Consider the following 25,246-nt stretch of genomic DNA (forward strand, 5'->3'; position numbering starts at 1 on the left):
ATGCCTTGACCATGAGTTTGCCTCATCCTTGACCTTCGTTCCTGCCTTATCACTATATTCTGACATCTTGACTACTGCTCTTGCAGTTTAACTGCAATGCACTTTAACCCAATGAGACTCTCATGCAATTTAAAGCCTTCTCTAGACGCCATTAATAAGGCACCATTAATAAGGCGCCTTTGATGTAGTGATGGGCAAAGCAATATATAGCCATATAGTGTGATGGAATCCCCAATATTTATGCACCGAATTATTACTTTGTTTTGTGTACTTATTGGTCATTATTATTCTAGCAGCAACCCAGGGATCTTAATGTGTATGCTTTTTAGGTTGTGTACTCCACTTTCTGTATATTTTTGCTGTGCATATTTGCAGGCTCAAACAAAATCTTAGGGTTAAGCAGCCCCACCTGCCACACAGTTGCCTTATCAATGTTGTCCAGAGAAGGCTTTAAATTGCACAAGAGTCTCATTGGGTTAAAATGCAGTACAGTCCCATTGATTTAGTTCCTTGGTAAGCAATATAGCCATGAAAAGTTATATGGGACTTGCCAAACCCCACCTTGATGTAGTGGTGCGCTAAGCAATATATGGCCACATAGAGTAACATAATTCCCAATATTTATGACATCAATACCAGTGTTAATCACTAGATGTCAGTCTTTACCCCTATATTGGTAAATTCTTCCTATTGTCTCTGAAACAGTTTACTATTCATTTTAATAAAACCTTACCAACACAACTTAGAAAGTCAATGCACATTATCTGTTAAAAAGAAAGCAAACCAAAAAAACTAGATGTTCTGTCTCTGCAACATTTTTGCTTTGTAGGAGTGAAGGAGCTATTCTCTGATATCATTCTTACATCCTCATCATTATTCAGTAAGCAATATAATTTGTTATACTTGATTATATGATTTTTAATATATATATATATCATATGTGAATAAAGCAATCAAATATGAGTGATATATACATCAGCCATAACATTATGACCACCTGTCTAATATTGTGTAGGTCCCATTTTGCCAGCAAACAGCTCTGACCCGTCGGGGCATGCACTCCACTAGACCTCTGAAGGTGTGCTGTGGTACCAGGCACCAAGATGTTAGCAACAGGCCCTTAAAGTCATGTAAGCTGCGAGTGGGGCCTCTATGGATGCATCCTGGTGCGATGTGTTCTCCGGGTAACCAACGCACATGCACCCGGCTATCCACGTGATGTAAAAGAAAGCATGATTGATCAGACTAGGCCTCCTTCTTCCATTGCTGCATGGTCCAGTTCTTATGCTCACATGCTCATTGTAGGCAGGGGACAGTGGTCAGGGTGGGCACCCTGACTGGCTACCCAGCCCCATATGCAACAAACTGCGGTGCACTGTGTGTTCTGACACCTTTCAATCAGAACCAGCATTAACTTTTTCAGCAGTTTGAGCTACAGTAGCTCGTCTGCTGGATTTGACCACACAGGCCAGCCTTCGCCCCCCACGTGCATCAATGAACCTTGGCTGCCCATAACCCTGTCGCCAATTCACTGCTTTTCCTTCCTTGGACCACTTTTGATGTATGTACATTGATCATTCTTTGGAAACTCTGCTTTTAAACCAAAAACTGTTAAATAATACACATATTCATTTCTTCAACAATTTCAGTACATACTGACAAGTACATACAATAAATGTGATTTGGTTATCAAGTTTTAAAAGGTACAATATATCATCACAATCAAGTGGGAGCAAATAACACATTTTCAAGTACATACTAAGTACTAAGTACTCAAATATGGAATGCAATCATTGTATTGGTTTGTCAAAATAAATGCCCTATCTTCTTCATCTTAACCAGAACCACAACATGGACCGGTGATGCATACTGCCCCTACCTAAATGCATAATTTGTAGAGAACATTGGTAATGGTGCAATTAGATTAAAATGTAATTTAAGAACAACACATCCACCAACTGCACATGTTATGGAAGATGTACATGCAAAATAAAAAAGACTCAAATCCTAGCTGAAACTTTAATTATACCAACATGCAAAAATGTGTATATATAAAACATATAGCTTACAATAAATGGTGCACTGATGACATGTCTGCAGATATTGAAGAAATTGTACAAGAATATTAGTAGCTAGTATTGGCTAGTGGGAAGTCTGGTCTATTCACTAAAAAGATACGTTGTGTTAAGGGAGTTAAGTGTGACATGACATGAATTAAGTTGCATGTACTTGTGTGTTACAGCCTACAAAACAATTTATGTGCTTACTAATGTGTAAGTTTTTGTTGCAAGTTGACAAAATATTAATCTTTGTGAGTTGCAAAGTTCATGCAAGTCCACTTCCAATGTGCATGTTTTGACTGCAAAGTACACCTCCCTTTCAAAAAAATGCCCATTTAACTCTTTTGTTAATGTCTAAGTTGGTAGCATACAAATAGAATATTGGCTGCAGAAAGACACATATCTACCTTTCATCATGTTTGCGATATGTGCAAGGTTGGGCTTTATTTGATAGCGAATGCACAGATAAGGCATATTTCACCTAGTTCTAGATATCCAATGGCTGGCTTGTTCCACTAGGGGGTTGGGAGTAGAAGCTCAGGATCCCTATGACACATAATTATCCACCTCAATCAAAGAGAATGAGGCACATTGCTGCACATTTATGCATACAAAGTAAAGAAAGTGCAGTGCAAATGCATAGGGCATTCTACATATTGACAGGTTGATTATGATGAGAGGTGTACATTTGTAGTTGAGGCCATGTGAATTGGAAGTCAAAGTTACTTCCAAGTATAAGTGACTTCTAACTCACAAGGATACGGCCACTATTTACAAAATTCATATCAAAAGCAACATGATTGGTAATGAAGAGTTGAGATATGGCAGTAACTCACATGTGTTGTGGTGCTGGCCTTTTAGGAATTGAAGATTCAGAGCTTTATCTACAAGAATCAAATGAGTTCATTTTGTAAATACCAAAATGTGTTTTTTTTCTCAAGGAAAACTTTCAAACCCTACTTGTTTACATGGACGCCCCTATGAGATCTATGTCATCCCAGGAAGTAAGATAAAGTTTCATACTACTATATTATGGAAGACCTAGTCTGTGAGTGCGCTATCAACTCTTAACCCCTTAACGTCCAATGACCTGACCGTTTTTGTGTGATGTGCCTGGCACGTCATGGCATTAAACAAGCTTAGTGATTGTAGATTCGCTTAAATGGTGTTGCTGTAATGCCTCGATCAGCATCAGGGACCATGTCTAGCCGCGGGACATCAACGGCCGCCATACACTCTATGGCATTGGACAGCGTTTTAAAACATAGTGAGGCATTCAGCGACACTGAACACCCAACCCAGGACACGCTGTGACCGCTGCGGAGAGCAGTCACAACCGCCACTGCAAGTGATTTTCAAACTACCAAGTTTCGAAAGTTTCCAAGAGGGTCTCTCCAGACTCTCTTGAGAACTCTCGTTCCCCTTGCAGGTTGAATACAGCTACTGCATTCAACCATGCAAGTCAATGTGTCACGCCTACCGTGTCCGCCAGGGTCCCGTGCCGGTCTGCCGCTGATGGGCTGTGCTCGCGTGATGACGTGTGGCGCTCTTCCTCTAATGTGCGTGTCAAAGTGGCATGCCCGCGACGCTCGCGGGTGTTGCACACTGACACTGCACGTCCATGAATGACGTTCGCGACAACGCTATTAGCTAGTTCAGTGCCCGTTCAAAGTGTCACATAGTTATTTGCTCTGGGTTTGTTTTGCTTATGCTTCTATTCTACCTGTGTCTATCGTGTACCGAACCATGGCTTGTTTTTTACCTTGATCCTGTGCTGTCTGCCCCGACCTCGGATATATACTTCGTTTTGCACCTGTGCCGTCTGCCCCGACCTTGGACTTTCCCTACCGTTTTGGATTTCTCTACTAGTAATTTGTCTTTCTTGTGAGTCCGGTTCCATCTCTGCAACGTGGGTTCAGCAACCTGTGCTACCCCGGACCCTGCATAACACAATGGAGCCCAGCTTTCTAATCAAAATGTGATTTGTGAAATATTTAAAAAAAATATTTAATAAAATATGGAAAAAAATAAAAATAGCTAAAAAAAGCCAACAAAATGTAAAAAAAAGTCCAAAAAAAATAAAATAAATAAAATACATTTATTATTACGAGCAAGTGCTATAATTAGCGCTGTATCTTCCCAAAAATCTTCATACGGAAAGAGTTCAATTTAAAGCATTTCAAATAACCAAGGGGTGAATAGTTTGATGGGGTAAATTGGAGTGGCTGGGTTCAAAGATAGGGCATAGGCACTGACTGAACAAAATGGAGGAGGAAAAAAGCCTTTTAGCCCCCAAACAACCCGACAAACCCATGCATGTGGGGTATCACTGTACTCGGGAGATGTTGATGAACACGTAATGTTTGACAGTGACATATACCTGGAGCTATAAATTAATTCCTGAAGTACAATTTGTGTGAAAAAAATAAAAAAATAATGGATACACCCCATCCCAATGCAGATCGACAGCAGAATTGAAACTTATTAGACATAATTTTTCTCAATACATTAAGAAGAAGAATATATTCGCAACTTTGAAGTTGAATAATTAAAAAAGGGAAGAAAAATATGAGAAAAGTATTTTGGATGATACTATCATTAATCCTTAACCCAATTTCCCAATATAAACCATTTGGTGATGATACATTTGAGTACATGTACATTTTTATGATAAACACAAATTCATAAACAACTAACTTGTACTAAGTACTAAACTGTGTTTATTGTAGTGTTACTGTAGCTTCCAGTTTGTAGGAGAGATCACCCTGAGAACATAATTGGAAACTTTTGGAAATTTTCGTGTGTCACTGCATTTTTATAAAAAGCATGAGAACATCCAGACTTCCGGCTGAAATTTTTGGTAACTTGTCAAACTATAAAAATGTAATATGTGGGGAGAATTAGCAAAAAGGAATCTGCTGGGAAGAACTGACGTAAACAGGGATTGCTCTGGGATTCTGAGAAAAATAAACATTTTTGTTTAAATATATCAAGTAATAAATAATTCCTTATTCAATTCCTATGTGCCCTTCCAACTGCTCATTTTCCAAGATTAAATACACACTTATGTTTGACACATGCAGCAGTCATTGTGTTTAAACTAAACTTATTATACTTAAAACACTTTGACATAATGAAAAAAATGTCAAATATTACTTTGGTATTTATTAAGACATTACAATTTAGCTTCCAAATGATCATCTATTTGATCCCAATCTACATGCCACATAACAGTGGGTTAAAAAATATATAGCTTTTGTTGTGCAAAAAAAAAACTGATGGTATTTTGACACAGCGGAAACTGCACAACAGTTCATCCATAAAAATCTCAACGCTAACCCATCCTCGCCTAGGTGCCGGAATGGACTGGGTTCTCGTTCTTTTTTTCCATCATTCTCCTCTCTCTCTCTCTCTCTCTCTCTCTCTCTCTCTCTCTCTCTCTCTCTCTCTCTCTCTCTCTCTCTCTCTCTCTCTCTCTCTTCAAAGTCCCATCTAATCAGGTTCAACCCTGTGTTACATATTGGTGATAGCTACGTTATCAGCATTTGGGGCCACGAATTGAGCACCATAGTTCAGGGTTATAGTTCAATATGTTGTGGTCGATGTCAAACACATGACATAATTGTTCATGTCTATAGTTACTGTTGCTTGTGCTATAGACGTGTTTCCAAGTTTTTTAAAAGAAAAAAGTAATCTCTCATCACATGTGCTATGCACACAAGCAAAACTAGGGGGGCTAGGGGAGCTTCCATTCTCTTCACTAAAACATTAACATAAGAAACCCAGAAGGGTGCTATGTAATATTAGCAACTCGAATAAAAAATGAACCGTTTTCACATTGATTTGCATGCATCCCCCCAATTCTTTTCAACACAAGTTTTTAGCAAATTTATATGATGTTCTCTTTTATTTTCACCCCCAGTCTTATAAAACGAGCTTATTTCAATCTGACGATGAATCCGATCTTAGACTGATCTGTCTCGAATAGTTTCACTGCCACTTTAACCACAGCACCATTTTGGGTTGGTAGATACCTGGCGACTCCATAATCCAATCGAGTGTCAATCTTCTTTTTTCTTCATCCACATAACTCACTGTCTAGAATTGACTACCTATTTATGTTGCATAGACCTCCATCCACCAAAATAGATTTAAGAGCCATCTCTCCCACTCATGCTGAGTGGACATTAAATTGCAATGTACCTTATGCTTTTCACATGACTGGTGATTTCCATCTTATTTACTCCACTCTGACTCCCTTAAAGAGTTCCTAACACAAGAATGGAAGAACCACTTAGATGACAACAATGAACAAATTAACAATTTAAATCCTATAGTGACAGGCTAATTCAAAGCTGGATAGGCCCAGGCGTATAGTAACTACAAAACCAATCCCACACCCAACACATCATAAATTTATAAAGATGCTCAATGATTATTTGATGCATGGGCCACTGAGAAAGCTAGACATAACCAGATCTATTTAAACAATAAATACTTTAGAGGCAGTAACAGACTAGGCAGACTCCTGGTGAACCTGGTCAAAAAAATCTAATTTCGCAAAAGATGTTTTAAAATCACAGACCCACAAGGCACACATATAACAGACCTTTCCAAACTTACAGATCTTTTTGCAAACTCCTTCAAACTATATCAAAAACCAATACAGTGAATCTACCCAACTTAAGTCCAGCCAATATTGAGCACTTATCAGTGCCTATTTCTGAATACGAAATCATACAAGCTATCGCCACTCTCAGATTATAAGACTCCATGGCCAGATGGCTTAGGGGCAGAATACTATACCTGATCTGGTACCACATTTATGCGATTTGTATAATAACATTCTTCAAGAACATACACCCCCACCTAACACCTCTCGAATTATAGTAATGCTTAAACCCAACAGAGATACCCTCTTATCGATAGAGGTCTCTCTTTAATCAGGATCTGAAACTCTTAGCCAAAATAATGGCCAATCGATTGCAGACATAGGTCTGTCCCAGATGGGGTTCTTGCAGGGTAGACATTCCACGAAAAATATGGTTTGCTACTTTTTTTGTCACAACCCAAAAAACTATTGCGTTTGTGTTGCGAATCTTTCATAAAGCATCTGGCATTTTAATGCTATTACAACACACCAAGCTAGTACAAAAATTCTTCTTGCTCAACAAAAAAAGTAGTGTTTCCCTTTGTAAGCTTCTGCAACCATAACTCACACATTTATACCAAAACCAAACATTTTTTTTCAAATGATGGAAGCCAGGCCGGTCTTTCCTCTGTGATGCTTACCTACAACCCACCACCCTATCTAGATGTAACTGGGGAGTGACTGTCTCATCAACTGCAGTAGCCAGATTATCTAGGAGCCATGGATGCAAGACTATCCCTGCCCACAATGTGAAAACAAAACCGCTATTGTTTGTGTCTACTTTGTACTAACATGTCATTCCAAGTTATTCTTTGTCGTTACTAGAGTTAATAGTGCTTTCATACAGTTATCGGTGGCATGAACAAACAAGGGAAAGTCTATTAAAATGACCACACCTCAAATTAAGATTACTAATAATGTGCCAGTAATTTCACAAAAAAATCTGTACTTAAAAGGGAATGCTAACCAATTGTATTAGGCTTGGGTATTTTCCCTGCGTTATTTTCTTGATGAAAAACGCCAGGAAAACTGCCACTGCATTTTCCTGCGTTTTGGTGTTTTTTCTGGCGTTTAGCCTTTCTGTGGAAATTGCTTTTTTGACCATAGGCAGTTTTGCCAACCTTTACAAGTTAGAATTTTCACCCAGCTAAAAGGGATTAGGATAAATGGCAAGTATCTGCCCCCTCCTGATGTCATTTCCTTGGTAGAGTTCTACTTAAACGCCCTGGCGTACCCTTTTTTCTCTTTTCTGTGGTTTGTAAGGCATGCTTTATTCCGAATGTCTGCTCCTCTAGGAAGATTGGCCCCAAATGATGGTGCAAATTGCAAGGGATACTCACTAGTTGAATTATCAAAGACAATTCTGAGTGCCATGCAGCTAATAAATTAAACAGAGACAGCAGACAGTGTACAAGCAGATAAAAGTTGTACCATAGTACTGGGAAAATGGCAGCTCTTCCTCTTCCTGGGTCCTGCCCCTTTTTTGTAACTGTGGAAAAAAACGCCATAAAAGACGCCAAGGCACATAGCGTTTTCATGGCGTTTTTTTCTCTCCCATAGACTTCTATTGGAGAAAAACGCCAAGATTTCCTTGCAAAAAATGCCAGAGTGTCAACATGCTGCGATTTTGAAAAACTGCCACAGAGCCCAAAAAAGCAGAAAAACGCCAAAGAGGACTGAAAAAACACCAAACAGAAAAACGCCAAGTGGATATGGCATTGTGCGATTTCCTATTGATGAACAGCTAACATCTGGCTGCAGCGTTTTTTCACCAATAAAACGCCGTGTGGCTGAATTGGCGTTATTATGGGCGTTTTTGTCAAAAATACCCAAGTGGAAACCTAGCCTAACCGGTATTATATTACAACTACATTTTCAAAAATATAGTGTTATCATTAGTTGCATATTAGTCAAGTGTAGTTTTTCCAGATCTGTCTTTTTAGCAAAATCTCAATCTTAACCCTTTTGTGACCAGGGGTTTTACTAACTTTAGTGACCAGACAGCCCATGCATGGGTTTGTGGAGTTGTTTGGGGACTAAAATGGCACATTTGGGAGGTGTGCATTTTTCAAATTAGAATTTTCCCATGGGTTATTTGGGATATCTTTGAAGCTGGCCAATTCAAGTCAATTAATTGTCATCAAGGGGTTAATTTGAAAGAAAAAAAACACATAACAAAGAAGAAATAACTTTACCAATTGGCTGCAGCTTCTAATTATGATCAAGTAGGTTGCTACATCCTACATGGTATTTAAGGTTAGTGTTAGTGGAGGTTAGTGTTGTTAATTTTCATTAATTTTGCAACTTTTAAAATGATATGGGGTATTTTAACTGTGAGGTTAGTTAAGCAAAATTATTAAATTGAGTGTTTTACATAAATTTGAGGAGTACCACTATTTTTAGGCATTAAACATAGTTCAATTACGATAGCAACGCATGGACTGTTCATTTTGGTTGCCCTTTTTTAGGGGAGAATTGCTCTCAAAATCTAACCTCCTGTGAGTGCTCTATGAGATGCAGATTCTGAAGCGTCAAACCACAGTTAAAAAAGTATTGTAATAATAACATCAACAAAACAAAAGATGTTGTAGTCTAACAACACCCTAACGATTGTACGTGACTTTATTCCACACTGCTATGGGGTGTGTTCACTAAACCCTACATTGATAGTTTAAACACTTAACCTCATCACCTCTACTTATGCAGAGCCAGCCTCAGAAAGTATTGTCTGCAAGAAGTGTGCCAGCCAAGTAATAAAATTAATCTCAAAGTTGTAACTAGACTTGGGCTCCGACAGAAAGTAAAAAAAAACCTCGTATTAGACGAAATTTGTCGGTTCTCATCCTCATATGCAACAAAATGTGTTTTGTTTTTGGAAATCCCATTCGTCCATCTGGGTTGTCATGGAAAAAAAGAAATAAACGCATAGAAGAAGTGGGATTAAAATGGCAAGATTCTCCTCGTCTTAGTGTAGTTAATATGGAGGTCATGGAGACAAACAAATCAACGGAGATTTTCATTTTGCGCACATTCGTTTTCTTTCGTTCAATGTTGCATTTGTTCATCATTCGGACGAATGGACAAAATGACAAAATTCGGCACGAAAGGCATCAGTGCGAAAACAAATGCACAAGTCTAATTGTAAATATACACAATTACATAATAATGAAAAAAATCTCAGCCCTATTTTCAGGAGAAGTCAGGTAACATTCTTCATAATGTATACAAAAGTTATGGATCAACACAATTGCTAGCATAAGAGAATACACTCATATGCTGCAGGACACAAGTCTAAATAACTCAATGATTTAGTTACCTTTCCTCACTTCCGATATTACGTTCCACAACATGCTAAATATAATAAAATGAATTGGATCTTAGCCACTCGGAGTGACATACAGATCAAATGCTGTAACATAGGTCTAAAAATTTGTCTTCAAACTGATCTTCTTGGTGAAAAAGCATCTAACCCCAGAGCATTTGCTATTCTTGGACATTTTTACCTGGACACGCTTGCTGCATCAATCAACAAGAGAGACTCGTCGGCTAAATGGGCATTTATATACATAGAAAGACATGAGTTTACCTCAAAAAGAGGAGAAATGTTGGAACAAGTAGTCATAATCTAAAACTAGACGGTGAGAAACGTAAGGAAGTGGTTCTTATCCATTGTAAAAAATTCCCTTGTAAATAAAACGAAGTAAAAAGGCTAGCCGTATTCGCCATGGAAATCCATATTCCACAATATAACTGTTGTGTTCTTGAAAACAATGTCCCATTATAATAAAATAAGTTATGTGCTGTGTACCTATATTGAATGGTACACGTCATATGAATGCATTTTTATGTCTTCTAATAACTGGTGGTAATAATTAGCAATGTGTATCTTTCTGTGGGAAGCAAGACTCTCTCTAGCCCGCTCAAGTGAAAGTGATGTTTTTATTGTGTGCAACGTCCCTAGAAATATTCTATTAAAAGCATATTCGGTTTATCAGCGTCATTCAGCCATCCGACTCAGTAAGTAATGGCGATAAGAGGGCTGGATGAGAGAAGGAAGAGAGGAAGCCAAAACCATATATAAATATCAGAACAACAAACATATGAGAGGGAATAAAACGTCCCAGGAGCTAATGGGGCTAATAAGGAGTTGAAGTGTTTCCCATTTAGACGTCCCCAGGGTGAGGGCGGTGGAGAGGCTCCGTGGAGCGTCAGGGAGAGGCATGTGGTAACATTCCTATCCGAAGTTGTGTCAGCAGGAGCTGGGCGTCACCCCCATGCGGCATGTTACAACTGGAGAGCGGGAATGAGGGGCTGAGGGAAAGGGAGCGCAGCGAGGCAGGGGCAGGGAGACGCCAGGTACAGACAGGACACCCGACCGGTTTATTCACAGAGAACATAACTGTGTACTCAGCGTCGTTTTGCACATCGCTAGTAGCCATGAGCGTTACTCCCAGCTTCATGCCGAGGTTATGCGTTAAGCAGCCTTACCTTCGTTTCCCAAAGAGCGCTCTGACAGAGAACAGACAGGAGCAGACCCCAGAGTACCCCAGATACTAAAATGAATCTCACACCCGCTGGTAAGTACCTGTTCCGATTACACGGCTTTCTCCTGAAGCGGAGAATGATCAAACTGTGCTTGTCCATCCATTCCAACTCCCACCTTGGCCAACCCGATGGATGGGGATACTAGGAGTTAGATGTATATATATGCTGCCTAGAACAACATATTTTGTATACTGGATTGGTGGTGTATGTATGTTTTCTAGTAAAAAACAAGAAACTGCTTTATTCATTCGATCATGAACCCCAAGTTTCCACATCCATTTGTACAGAAGAAGTAGAATTCAGCCCTATCTCCAGGCTTCTCCAATAAAGTGTATGGATCGCATGCCAGTATATAGAAGAATTGTTTATGTAATAGATTCATGCACAGTTACTCGTTATTATATTGATCAGGTAGATGCAGTCATCACTTCTCTTACAGTAACAGGAGATCGTGAATGCGTCTCTAATAACCATCAGCGCTACAGACTTGGTGGATGGAGTTTCTATTTATTATTGCGCTCTTTAAGTATGGTTATAGTCTTATAACCTGTCACTTGGGGGGGCAACCAATGGGGTCCGAGTATAAAGAACAATCACCAGGAACAATGCATTGGTTGATATGGTGTATGGAGCACTTTTAACACTTTTCTAGAAATATCCTTTCATAAATACTATGCTGCGCTCACTATGACAGCAGCACAGGCGGTGGCAGCAGATCAGTGGCTTTACCTGTAGTACCCTTGGCCTTTACATTCATATTAGCCTCAGTTTACCAGTAAGGGATTTAGTGGTAAAAATTGTTTTGTATATAACATATTGGTTAATAGCAGCCGTAACAATTAAATGGTGGTTGTATTTTGGTATGTGGGTGTGGGAAAATGCAAATTAACAAATGGATTTGCACCTACAATATTAATGACACTTCTTAAGTAAAATAGTAAAAGCGCATATTTATACCACAGCAAGGAATAATCTTAAACAAGGTCCAATATGCATCTGGTGGATGTAATTAGCTACTTAAGCTTCCATTTATTACATCTGGATGAGGGCCAGATAGGTGAGTACATTACTTTCCCTTTATAATGCAAATGGTTTAAAAAATATTTGAGAAATTGCATTTCTTTTGCTTAAGCCAATTAATTTCTGTCAATGAGTCTTCTATGATAGCAAATTTCCCTATTATTGTCTTGGTGCTTCCTTACAGGAAACAATCATCTCTTGATTGCATCCCTTGATGGAAAATGTATTCCTTGTGCGTCACAGTAATGTGTGTATATATATATATATATATATATATATATATATATATATATAAATATATAAATACATACAAAATATGGTTATGGTAGCAGAAATATACAGATGTACAAATTAAGCCTAAAATATTTGACATCCAGCTTCTATATTCAGGTCAGTGACATTTTTTTAAACATTTTTATATCTTTTCCCTCTAGCTGCCATCACAGACATGAACACCTGTGTCAATAGTTTTGGAAATAACACTCTGTTGAGTTCCCAGGCTTCCCTCATTTCTGGTACCATCTTTCTTGCTTTGGCGGCCTCCCTGGGACTCCCCGGTAATGCCTTTATCATTTGGAGTATATTGTGGAAATTGAAGGGACGAGAGAAATCCGTGACCTGCATTCTTATCCTCAACCTGGCAGTTGCTGATGGAACTATCCTTCTCCTTACCCCATTCTTCATTACTTTCATGGTCAAGAAGAACTGGATTTTTGATCGAGCAGTCTGCAAAGTGGCCTATTATCTATGTTGCCTTAATATGTATGCCAGCATCTTTATTATAGCTTTAATGAGCTTGGACCGGTTCTTAGCTGTCTTCCGACCATATATGGCTCAGTCTCTCCGTAAACGGGAAGTTGTGACAAAAGTTCTGTTAGCCATCTGGCTTTTGGCTGGTGCTTTGGCTCTCCCAGCTTTTGCTTACCGGGAGGTAATTCACAATCAAAAGCTGAATATCAGTATTTGTGAACCTTGTCATGCAAGCCGTGGAGAAGCTATATTCCATTACACTTTTGAAACGCTTGTCGCCTTCTTGGTTCCTTTTCCTATGGTGTGTATTAGCTATGTGTTAGTATTGGTCAAGCTCAAGACAAGCCGATTTGGTCAAAGGTCACGAATAGAAAAACTAATAGCAGCCATATTGGTGACATTTGCTGTTCTATGGCTTCCATACCATGTGGTCAATGCAATGCAAGTTGTTTCAAATCTGACCACAGGAAATATATCTGAGAAACTAGCAAAAGCGTCTAAAGTGAGCAGAGCTGGAGCTACAGCTTTGGCTTTCTTCAGTGCATGCGTCAACCCTCTGCTTTATGCATTTGCTGCCTCTGACCTTTTTAGGGTATTTGGGGTGGGCTTTGTGGCAAAGCTTCTGGAGGGGACTGTGGCAGAGATACAGAAAAGGGTTAAGTCCCAACGAGATCTTGTTAAGGGTCTTGTTAGAGTTGGTAGCCGGGGAGAATCCGTGGACATGGAACTGCGGAATGGTGTGAAAGAAGTGCCCTTGAATGGAGATCTAGGACCTTTTCTGCCAACACATAACTCCTAGTTACTGAAGTGCACGAACTGTGAGAAAATCAGTTGCATGTCAGATATCTCGGAGGTCCATTATTTTATTTTCATATTGTAAATATTGTTGCTAATTCTATCAATATGGTTGAGGTGCTCCAAGAAAAACATCTGAACTGAGCTTTTTGAGTTAAAGGGAATACATTCTACAACAACTGAATTAATAGCAGCTATCTGAACAACTTTTCTTAAATAATGTAGGGTCAGAATTTAACTTGACGTACCAGACTGTTCAAACTTTTGAGAAAAGCTGTTTTTCAGATATGAAACAAAACCTTAATTAGTAAATTAATAATGTTTAGTATTTTGTCCATATATTCTTGGGATTATTCCATCTTTTGCACTGTATAAGTTAGTTGGAAGTCAAAAATCATTTTTTTTATTTATGGAGGTTTTAAGGGTCACATCACTGTATCTCTGTATCGGGAATAGATGTGTGCATTTAGCGGAATACTGAGGTTTGCTGATGTATGCCGTGTTACTTGATGAGTAATCTATTTCTCTCCGAGGGGTATGAAAAAATTTCCCCTCCTGGTATCTGCCCCTACTTGCCTGTTTTGCATGCCTCTCTTGGCCAACATAATGGAAAGTAAGATTTCCCATAAATCTTGCAGATTGCGTACATCTTCTTTTCTCTCGCTGCTCTGCTAACAGAGGTTTCTATAGAACTTAAAGATAAAATAAAAACATGGATAAACACAAAACTGGACTTTATATGCACATCACCTGGGACAGCATATTATGTGCATAAGGAGCCACACAAGCTAAGATCTGAAAAAGATTCCCTCTGAGGTCTAAAAGCTTATGTGGCTTTGAGCCTTACAGGCTTATTTTTTGCAAACTGTAAAGAACTGCCTATAATACATATGGCATTCATAAGCAACAAAAAGTGGTTTTGGAACAGAACAGATCAGGTGTACTCTAACAGATATAATGCCCTCTTGCTTTTTTCTTTATCACCTTTTGGGAAGAGAGAGCGATTTTAGTAGTTCATTGGTGGGTTGCTGGAAGTTCAAGCACTGCAGCTTACCAAATATGTTTTGCGTAATGAGGAGGCTGCAGATAGTGTTCCCTGCAAAAAAAGGCCACGTTCACTTTGCATACTGTACAGTAATTATGTCAATCCGATCATATTCATGAATTCTCATCCTATCAGTTCATTAAGTAAGGCCTATTAAAGTGAGTTTGACTTGCAAAAAGCTGAAGTCGCCCTGCAACTTACAGGGCAGTCAGTGAGCTTTTGTGTTGGAATTCACCAACAAACACACTTTTAGTACATAAACGTATTCGGAAAGGGTAGTTCAGATCCCCAGAAATCCAGCAGGTGGTGCTACCAGCCTGAAGTAAAACACTGATCTACCCTTCCATCTTCCAGAAAATAAGTATCTCCAAGAGGTCAGCATGACTGTGTGTGTGATTCAGAGTAGGTAGCTACAACTGAAATAGCTGTGGCAATAATGTTACAGATACATAACAGAATACAAAACCATTTCATTATGCATGTCTGGAAACGCATCTGATTCCACAGTTTTATTATTTGAATACAGGCAGTGAATGTGCTTGACAATACTGTTATATCTCATGTAACAGCAATGTAATGTTATTTATGTATTTATAACACATTGTGCAGCTATGTGCTATGTATCAACTGTACATCTGGTAACTTTAAACCCAGTGAATCTATAGAGAAAATTACAGTTTGTTGACAGAGAGGGTCTATATATAAAAAAGAAAACCTGAGGAGTTTAGTCACTGAAGGGAGAGTTGTCAGGAGAGTTATGCTCTCAACTCTCTTATTCACTATCCAACATGAAGCCAACATTGTTTCTCCATTGTTTCCTGGAGGCTGAGCTGGTCCTTTATAATGCTTAAAAGCAAAGAAACATCACTTATTTAACTATTTATTATACTACAATTTACAAGCATCTTCTATGGCTTCTACATATTCCACATCTTCACTGAGGTTTGGACCTTCATAATGAATAGTGAAGTCAAGGAGTAAAACACAACTCTTCGGTTGTGAGAGGTCTAGTGGGTCACAACTCTTCTGCTGTGAGTGGTCTAGTGAATACACCTTCTAGACTGTTGTGGCCTTTTATAAGCTTAAAAGGAACAGTCATGTTCTTGAGTCAAAAATTGCTGCTTTACCTGCTACCAATCCCTTGGTTACCACTACTAGCAAGAGGCCACCTATAAAAGAACAGCAGGGCTGACAATGACAGGGCACCCTGGCACATTAAGGTCAGCAGGTGCCTGATAATGTAAATGCGGCCGACAGCTGGGTATGCATAGAAGCATGTTATGTTTTAATGCTCCAGGTAGCATGCGACCAGGCACAGTCTGCCATGAGTGTGTGGCGCTGTCAGCCAACAGCCCACCGGGCATTTGCTTGGTTAGCCAAATGGCCAGTCCAGACCTGCTATAAAGCATTAACATATTAACATCTGTTCTACAGATTGTACTTTCTTTAAATTAGGTATTAAAGTTTACTGTTATTTCACTTAGTGTGTGACAGCTAGCTATTTCAGTTGGGCGGAGTAAGCAAATATTGAGCAATCTCAATGCTGCAAACTTCAGAACAAACACATTTTGTGCCAATAATACACTGCCCTTCAAAATTTTGTGATAACTTAGAAATGTCCTTGTTTTTGAAAGAAAAGCAAATTGTGTCCATTAAAATAACATGAAATGGATGAGAAGTACAGTGCAGACGTTGGTAAGGTTGTGAATGACTATTGTAGCTGGAAACAGCTGGTTTTTGATGCAATATGTTCATAGGCGTACAGAGACCCTTTTTTCAGCAGGCATGTTGTTTTCACTACTTCAAGCTTAAGTTTAAATGCTAATTGATTATAATAAAACCATTTTGCAATTGTGTTACACAGCTAGAAATTTCTTTGTTTTCCATGAAGACAGTTTAGTGACCCCAAACTTTTGAACGGTAGTGTATATTGATGTCTATATAGTTTATTGTTTATATATTGAAGTTCTGGCTAAACACTGCCTAAGCATTAACAGATACTTTTAAGCTTTTTTTTTAAAAAAAAAACTTTTTTAGCAACAACAAAAATTTAACACCGTCATCACCACAGAAAAGCGCAGAGAATATTTGTAGCCGACAGGAAGCTTTCAACAAATCGGAGTAAATGTTATATGCCTTGTTAAGGCAACTCGCTAGCTGTCTTATAACCTCTCTCATGAATCCTAGCAAACCATAAGAACACATCTTTAGTTACAAACTGACCATCACGGAAGTTGTAGGTATTAGATGGACACCAACATGCTGGCCACCCCATCCCCACAGTGTGGCCAACTTGTACTGGTGAATGCCATTGGGCTAATCTGCATATCTCTGCAAAGGTTTATTATTTATTGATGTATATAGCACCATCATATTCTACAGCACTGTATATTGGGTCTGCAAGTACATATATAGCTGTAACAATGAACACTCTACCCACCAATAGCCAGTGATCCTCTTTATTATTTATGCATACCTCAGTTCCAGTTTTGCAGAATAGTCCTGATTTTTTGGGCACCGGCCAGCTTTTCTGTGTAGCTGCCCCCCCCCCCGCTGTCCAGCGTTTACAGGCAATGAGGAGTATTGGTGATCACCTCGCAACAGGGATCTTCTGGGGCCAGCCTCCCCCTCCCCCTCTTGCTGTACCCTGCCCCCCCCAACATAGGTGGGCATCTGAAATATTAGGGGGTATGCTTATGCCCTGCTTCTATCTATCCCACTTTAACATGTAAACTGATTGCTTGCAAGCTTCCGGATGTCATATGAATCCTCTCCCTCAGTCATTATTAAAATCTTACAAGGGTGTCAGTGCATATGTTGAGGGAGACATATTATGAGGTTTGCTGCAACAAAAAGTGCATCCTTCAACCATACCACCCAACTATTCCCTCTTTGCATGGAATAGTCCCAATTTTGTCACCTTATTCCGCTGTCCCACCAAGCTCTACTGACGCCAGCAGAAAACACCCCATTTACAGGAAAAAATGGGCGGGGAGCGGGGCGTGTCAATCCGGGAGGATTCGGGTCTTGACCCGGAGAACCTAAGGAGCAGCGCTCACCCGGCAATCTCCGGGTCAAACCCGGAGAGTTCCCAGGTAAGCTTACGAGGGAGATGTCTCATCTGATCTACCCAACCAGCTTATTTGCAATATGGATGCTGTTGTTGACACGTCTTATCCTGGCGCCTTGTAGTGAAGAGTACAGTCGCGAATCTTTACTGCTTTACCTTTATACCTGTAGATGTATAGAAAATGGGTTAACACCCCCCAAAAATTTATATATAGGTCACAATGTTGTCACAAATGTGTTTTACCCCATTCAGAACCAGGGCTATTTTACACTACAATTTTCATGTTTTTGAAATGTCTTATTTCAGCCAGAATTTCTCAATTGGTGTACGCACACAAACTATGTAGACAAGCAGGGATTTTTTGAAAGCATAGTAATTTGTATAATCAATGGATTATTATAAACAAAATATTAAAGTGTGGAAATGTGTGTAATTGTATGTAAACAGTACACAATTAATGCAAGTTGGGAGGAAAAATATCCCAAAACTTATTTTGGCCCTAAAAGAGCAAATATGGTGCACATTATTTTACTAGGACCATCTCCTCCCTAGCTTTTTAATATGATTTATTTGTAAGAACAACCATTACATCTGCTGCAACTATCCGGACTTTCCTACTTTGTGAATGGATCTCCCTTGAAACAACACATCATGTTAACAAACTCACATTGTTGGAAAACCATTAAGAAACACTGCAGGAATACCGGGGTGAGTGATCCTTTCATGCCAAGTGTTCTTTATTGCAATCTTCCAAACTCAATGGTTTTGTGCTTAAGCTTGCTATTTTACCTGCAGTAGGTGTGAGTGCAGGGTGTAATAATAATAATAACTTTCCACACATATTACATCTAAAAGTCAGCTCTCTAACAACAGCTTTATCATAATGCGTACTTCATTTTTCCAGTAGGGTTATCTATTTCCTCCAAAGCCAGCGTGGAACAAATATTTTGACCATTCTAATTCTAATTAAAAATAAAGATTTACATATTGACCTGCTGCCCTACATGGCACAAATGCTAAACACGCCTTTCTTATAAGTCCTCCTTGTAAAACTGCATATAAGGCCATCTTTAATTAGTGAAATTTACAAAGATGAAGTAATGCAAGTTGAATGCACCCGATTAAAACAAAAAATGGGGAAGTGACAGATCCACTCATATTACTCCTTTTTTCTGATATTTTTGTAAAACCTTATTTTGAATTGTCGTTGCCTTAACGACAATGGGCAGTCCATAAACCCATTGAAAACAATGCATTTTAAGCCCGTACATGTACCGGCTTTGTCATTAAGGGGTTAAAATCCATTTTTTTTGAGTCTTGTAAAAGAAAGAAATCAAAATGATGTTTTTGAAAGAGGAAATAAGATTTTAGATCCTCAGTAAGATCCTGGTCTAGTTACTCTTAGAGGAGGAAGGAAACTGATTATGCATGCTAATCTCCAAATAGCATCTTGGTTCACTCTTAAAGGCACAGCACGCCTTGTAATGTGGTGCATTCCCAGGCCGAGCAAGGGTGCCTGGGGTCGGGCCTTGGGCATAAGAAAATGTAAATACATCCCTGACTACCTGATTATAAGACGACCCCCAAAATCTGAATATTAATTTAGGAGAAAAAGCCTGAATATAAGACGACCCTATAGGAAAAAGGTTTTACCAGTAAATGTTAATTCATGTAAACTATTACATTTTTTAATAAGAGCTATGATTGAGAAAAACATTTTTTGTTTTTATTTCCTTGTATTTTCCAACCTGCCCCCCAGTTACGCACATCTGCCCCCAGGCTTGCTACTCCAATATGGCACTGTGGCCCATGAAATGCCTTTTAACCCTCTATATGCCACTGTGCCCCATGATATGCCTTTTAACCCCCTATGTGCCACTCTGCCTCCAGAAATGCCTTATACCCCTATATGCCACTCTGGCATTTAAGGGGTTAAAAGGCATATTATGGGGCAGAGTGGCATATAGGAAGGTATAAGGCATTTCAGGAGGCAGAGTGGCGTTAAGGGGGTTAAAAGGCATTTCATAGAGCACTCTGCCTCCAGAAATGCCCTATGCCCCCATTTAACACTCCCCCACACACACACAAACACACACTTACCGGTGCTAGTAAGACATGGGTTTTGAGGTTTTCTTGTTGAGGCTGTGTTATTGATGGGTTCCATCGGCTGGTATGCTTATTATTTTGTGTTTAATAAAGAGTACAGGCTGGGACACATTTTTATTTATTTTTTTAACTATTTTAATTTGTTTCTAATTTTTTAAGTTTTTTAAAAATATATATTTTACTAATCACGTTGTGATTGGAGAGCTGGGCCTCAATGACTTGCATGGTTGAATGAAGTACCTATATTCAACCTACCAGTTCTCACAAGAGTCCTGGAAATGTGTTTATCTTTTAATGGTACCATCATTTTTCTGGAGGCAAAAACTCCACCCTATCTCACTTCTAAATACAGATGCAAAGTTACATGCCAAGATACTAGCAGACAGACTCAACAAAAATCATCCCTTCCATTACCCACTACTACTACTAAGCTGGTTTTGTTAACTGTAGGTAGGCTTCTGATAACATCTGTAAATTGATATCATTGATGTATCTCATTCATAGAAAATAATTTGATCACTTACATTGGGGTTTTATGAGAGAGACACTCTCTTATTTATTATTTACAGAAATGTATACATTGTATTGCAACCCATCTGCCCAAGTAAACACATCAGGTTTTCAATAAAACCACTTATTAAGGCAGGGATGTCCCCTGACACATTCCCAAAACACTATTAGACACATTCAAATTTACTTTTGACTGGCGAACAACCTATATATATTATCTAGGTCTTCTCATTTCTAGGGATTTAAGTAAAATGTATGATTATAATTTTGTAAGAATAAACGTAAATCAAGATCTACAAAAACTTATCTCACATGACTGGGTAGAATTGCAGCTATAACATTGTTGTTGTAATGTTAATTAACATGTAAACTATGTTTTCATATTTAATAAAAACTATGATTGAGAAAAATGCATTTGTTTTTATTTGCTTTTATTCGCCAACCTGCCCCCCCAGTTATGCACATTTGCCCCTAGACTTGCCACTCTGCCCCCCAGATATGCCCTATACCCCCTTATATACCACTCTGCCTCCCTGAAATGCCTTATACCCCCTTATAGGCTACTCTGCCCCAGAAATGCCTTATACCCGCTATATGCCGCTCTGCCCTTCAGATATGCCTTATACACCCTTATATGTCACTCTGCCCCAGAAATTCCTTACACCCCCTATATACTGTTCTGCCTCCCTAATATGCCACTCTGCCCCCAGATATGCCTTATACCCCTAGGTACCACTCTGCCCCAATATATGCCACTCTGCCCCAATATATGCCTTATACCCCCCTATATGCCACTCTTCCCCCCAGATATGCCTTATACCTCCCTATATGTCACTCTGCCCCCCAGAAATGCCTTATACCTACTATATGCTACTCTGTTGTCTAGTGGGGGCAGCCGGTGGACGTCTGTGTGATGCGCGTAGACAACCTCTGTTGCTACCCGGCTTCTATGACTGAGCACAGGAAGGACATGGGCTCCATCCAGGTCCCCTGCAGCGCTGCGGGGCATCCTCCTCTCTGGCAGCCGGGGAATGTCTGCGCTATGCGCACACACAACCTCCACTTCTGCCCACCACTTCTGCTGGGGCTTCTATGATGGAGCACCGGATGGTCATTTCATAGAAGCCCTAGAAAAAGACGTCCACCCACTGAGAGAGGCGGATCCAGGTCCCCTGCACCACCACCACGGGGGATCTGGATTTAGTCTTATATTCAGACCTCTATTCGAATGTAAGAAGGAGTATTTTCTCTGAAAAAAACCTTGTCTTGGATATGAGCAAATATGGTATTTTAAGAAATAATAATCTTTAAATAAAATAATGAAAAGTGTAAATGCAGCCGTTGTCACCAAAGTCAGTCATCCATGTCAACTATACTAGAATGATCACAGGCTTTTCTCCTTAAGATTGAGCTGCAGCCCCCCCCCCCCATAACAGGTAACAGGTGTCTGGAGCTAAATTTCTGCCCGTTTAGGTAAATATATATAGTTTAAACTCAATCCAGCTTGCGCATAGCACTGTGCATATCTGTAAGTGACATATTTGCCCCCAAACAACTTCTCACTTGCCAGTGTTATCTTTGTCCACAAACAGCTTATCAGTGCCATATTTATACCCACGCAACTTCCCAGCGCTATCTTTGTCTACAAACAGCTTATCTTTGTAGTTGAATCTTTTTAGTTAGTTTTACTATTTGTCTTGGAACTGATGGATAGATAATGTCAGGAAAATTACCTTTTTAGAGGGAGGGGTTGCATTTTTAATACACCCTCCCCCTCTAAAAAAAAATTCTGAACATTTTTTTTTCCTAGGAAAAGCGTAAGCTTTTTTTAAGGTTTCACAAAAAATATCTGTAGCAAAACTATGAAAATTGGATGAGCCTGCTACAGGGGAAAACTATGTACAGACCCCAACACTCAAAGGTTTGAAGTTCACATTGGTACAATTATTACAACATAAACTAACTTACTAGCAGGACGTATTTAGTCTTGTAACATACAGATTCAGTGCTTTGCAATATCCTGCCTGTGCTGTTGAGTAACTGTAAGCATTTGCAGGCAAAGCAACTAGAAATCCATTAGGTGCAGGCTTTTCAAGTGTTACCATTTGTTTGTGTTGATAATCACACCTCTGATAACGGACTGCAGCATCATGACTGAACTAGTAAGTATCTTCTATGTAATTAAAGTTCCTAGCACATTTCTTTACTGGGGTTGATATTTTGAGTAAACCTCTCGCTACCAGTATTTCAAGCAATCAGTGACAGTTTTCTAGATAGGTTGCTAGATTATTTGTACCTGACCTAAATGTATCATGTTTTACTTGTTTTTTAATTGCAGTGTATGGAACTGTTATTCTAATTAAAAAATCTTTAAAATACGTAGTTATATAACTACATACATTTTTTTAAAATCTATCAGCAAGTAAAAATCAAAGCTCTTATCTAATCAATCCATTAACACGTCATTAAGGTTTAATGTTTTAGGGTATTGCATTATATATACAGTACGATTCAAACGTTTGGGGTCACTTAGCAGTTTTTATTTATATTTCTAGCTGTGTAACATTATTGCAAAATTATAAATTATAAAATATAAATGTATAAATTATTGTAATTTATAATTATGAAATAATAGCCTTCCTTCTTTGAATATGATGTTTGCATATATAAGATCACTAAATTCCATGCTCATCATTTTATACTAAATGAGAGAAACTGTGAAATGTCTTACATGTATAACCTGTACACTACTAATTTCTGATATTTCTGCAGTCTGTTCCTCTGTTCTATTAAGTAGAAGTTTTTATATTCAAAGCACCCTTTCATTTGGCTTTCTTGTAATGTATAAAGTTAGACAAACATCACATAGAATGTTCTGTAAATGCACTATTTTATTTACACATCCTTAAATAATCAGGATCTGTGCAAATTATACTACATTGTTGTTGTAATACAGAACGACCTGTATACTTTTTATACAAATCTGTTAAAATTGTATTGATTCCTACAAATTAATTGGCAGAGTAGAAACATGAGGTAGACACAAGAATGAGGGCACACCAGGATTTGGAATACATTTACTTATATGCTGGGATACCTACAGAGACTCAATGTTTCAATCCTTTAAGACCTGAAGACTTTATCAAGAGCCAGACGTTGCATTGATATAAAACTTACTAGAGCTCCAATGCCAAAAAAAGTATAGGAGACCAAGGCCAGACCTATGTAATATATAAACCATAGCATAAGAAACCTGTTCTCTTACCATTGAGCTTTCCTAAAAAGTCTAGTGAAATTTAGATTATTTAAAAAAAATGTACAGGCCTTAATTTAGGGTCTATTTGCATTATAGATACATGGCACCATAATCAAATAACCTTCTTTTGAATGTGTTTATTGAAGTTGCTAATACTTTTCAAAACAATATTATTGTTCCTAATTGTCTTCTCTTTTCATACAAAGAATACAGTGGTTAGCCTGGTGAATACAGTAAATGCTTCCCTTGCAAACAACACTCAGGGGGAAACATCTGGATCTTCTCCTCGGCTTGGAATAGCCATCCTTTCCATAGCTTTCTTTATCGGCTTCCCAGGCAATGCCTTCATCATCTGGACTGTATTGACCCGCATTAAGAAACGAACAGTAACCTGCATCCTTATCTTACATTTGGCTATAGCAGACATTATTGTTATAATTACAGCACCATTCTTCATTCATCTTCTCAGCAATGGCTACTGGATGTTTGGACCTGTTATTTGTAAATCATGCCATTACATTGGATGCCTAAGCATGTATGCCAGTATTTTTCTCATCACATTCATGAGTCTGGATCGGTTCCTTGCTGTAGCTATACCTTTTTCTTCTCAGAAGATAAGAACTAAGAGGGTGGCCAACCGTTTGATTTTGGCAATATGGTTGCTAGCTGCAGTTTTAGCTATTCCCATGCCATTTTATCGTGTTATAATACTGTTAAAGAACAGGGCGCTCTGTATTCCCTATCACAGTAGTTCCAAACATATTGTCTTCCAATACCTGTTTGAGAGTTTGTTTGGATTTTTTATTCCATTTTCAATCATTGTATTTTGTTATGTATACATTGGCCTACGGTTACAGAGTGCACAGTTCCAGAGCAAGCGTAAAACAAGTCGGCTGGTCATTTTCATTATTGTAACATTTGCTCTGTTCTGGATTCCTTATCAGTCAGTTAATATCCTACAGGTATTAGGGGAGACATTATCAGACCCTAACACAAAACAAATGCTCAGAAGAGCAGCTTTATCTGCGCGTCCAAATGTTACAGCTCTAGCATTTCTCAGTAGTAGTGTGAACCCTATACTTTATGTATTTGCTGGTGGTTCTTTTATCAGATCTGCTGGGATAGGTTTTATGGCCAAGCTATTTGAGGGAACTGCATCGGAGGTGTCCAGCTTCCGAACAGTTTCTCAAGTCTTCCGTCAGAGGAGCAGAAATGAATCTGTAGAAATGGGAAAACGTGGGGAAGTTGCAGAGGAAAGCAAGACATTTTCCACCAATCCTACAGAGTATTAAAATACCAAAATACCTGCTGTATGAATATATGATTAGGTTGGATCAATTAAAGTGTTTAGAACTAGAGTATATATATATATATACATATATATATATATATATATATATATATATATATATATAAACTCTCTTCTGTTTTAATTACT

The 25,246-nt window shown here is 38.7% G+C and overlaps 2 protein-coding genes across 2 annotated transcripts; both read left to right on the plus strand.

Annotated features, from left to right (window-relative positions):
* The first annotated feature begins 11,070 nt into the window (after window positions 1–11,070).
* LOC128474516 (leukotriene B4 receptor 2-like) lies at window positions 11,071–13,839 on the plus strand. Its single transcript, XM_053456869.1, has 2 exons — window positions 11,071–11,288; window positions 12,711–13,839. The coding sequence occupies exons 1-2, from the start codon at window positions 11,270–11,272 to the stop codon at window positions 13,823–13,825; spliced, it is 1,134 nt and encodes a 377-aa protein (XP_053312844.1). The 5' UTR covers window positions 11,071–11,269; the 3' UTR covers window positions 13,826–13,839.
* An 8,750-nt stretch (window positions 13,840–22,589) lies between these two features.
* Window positions 22,590–25,177, plus strand: LOC128474525 (leukotriene B4 receptor 1-like). Its single transcript, XM_053456880.1, has 2 exons — window positions 22,590–22,714; window positions 24,015–25,177. Exons 1-2 carry the CDS (start codon window positions 22,703–22,705, stop codon window positions 25,098–25,100), a joined length of 1,098 nt encoding a protein of 365 aa, XP_053312855.1. The 5' UTR covers window positions 22,590–22,702; the 3' UTR covers window positions 25,101–25,177.
* The last annotated feature ends 69 nt before the right edge of the window (window positions 25,178–25,246 follow it).

Source organism: Spea bombifrons, chromosome 1, assembly GCF_027358695.1.
Source record: "Spea bombifrons isolate aSpeBom1 chromosome 1, aSpeBom1.2.pri, whole genome shotgun sequence".
NCBI lineage: Eukaryota > Metazoa > Chordata > Amphibia > Anura > Pelobatidae > Spea > Spea bombifrons.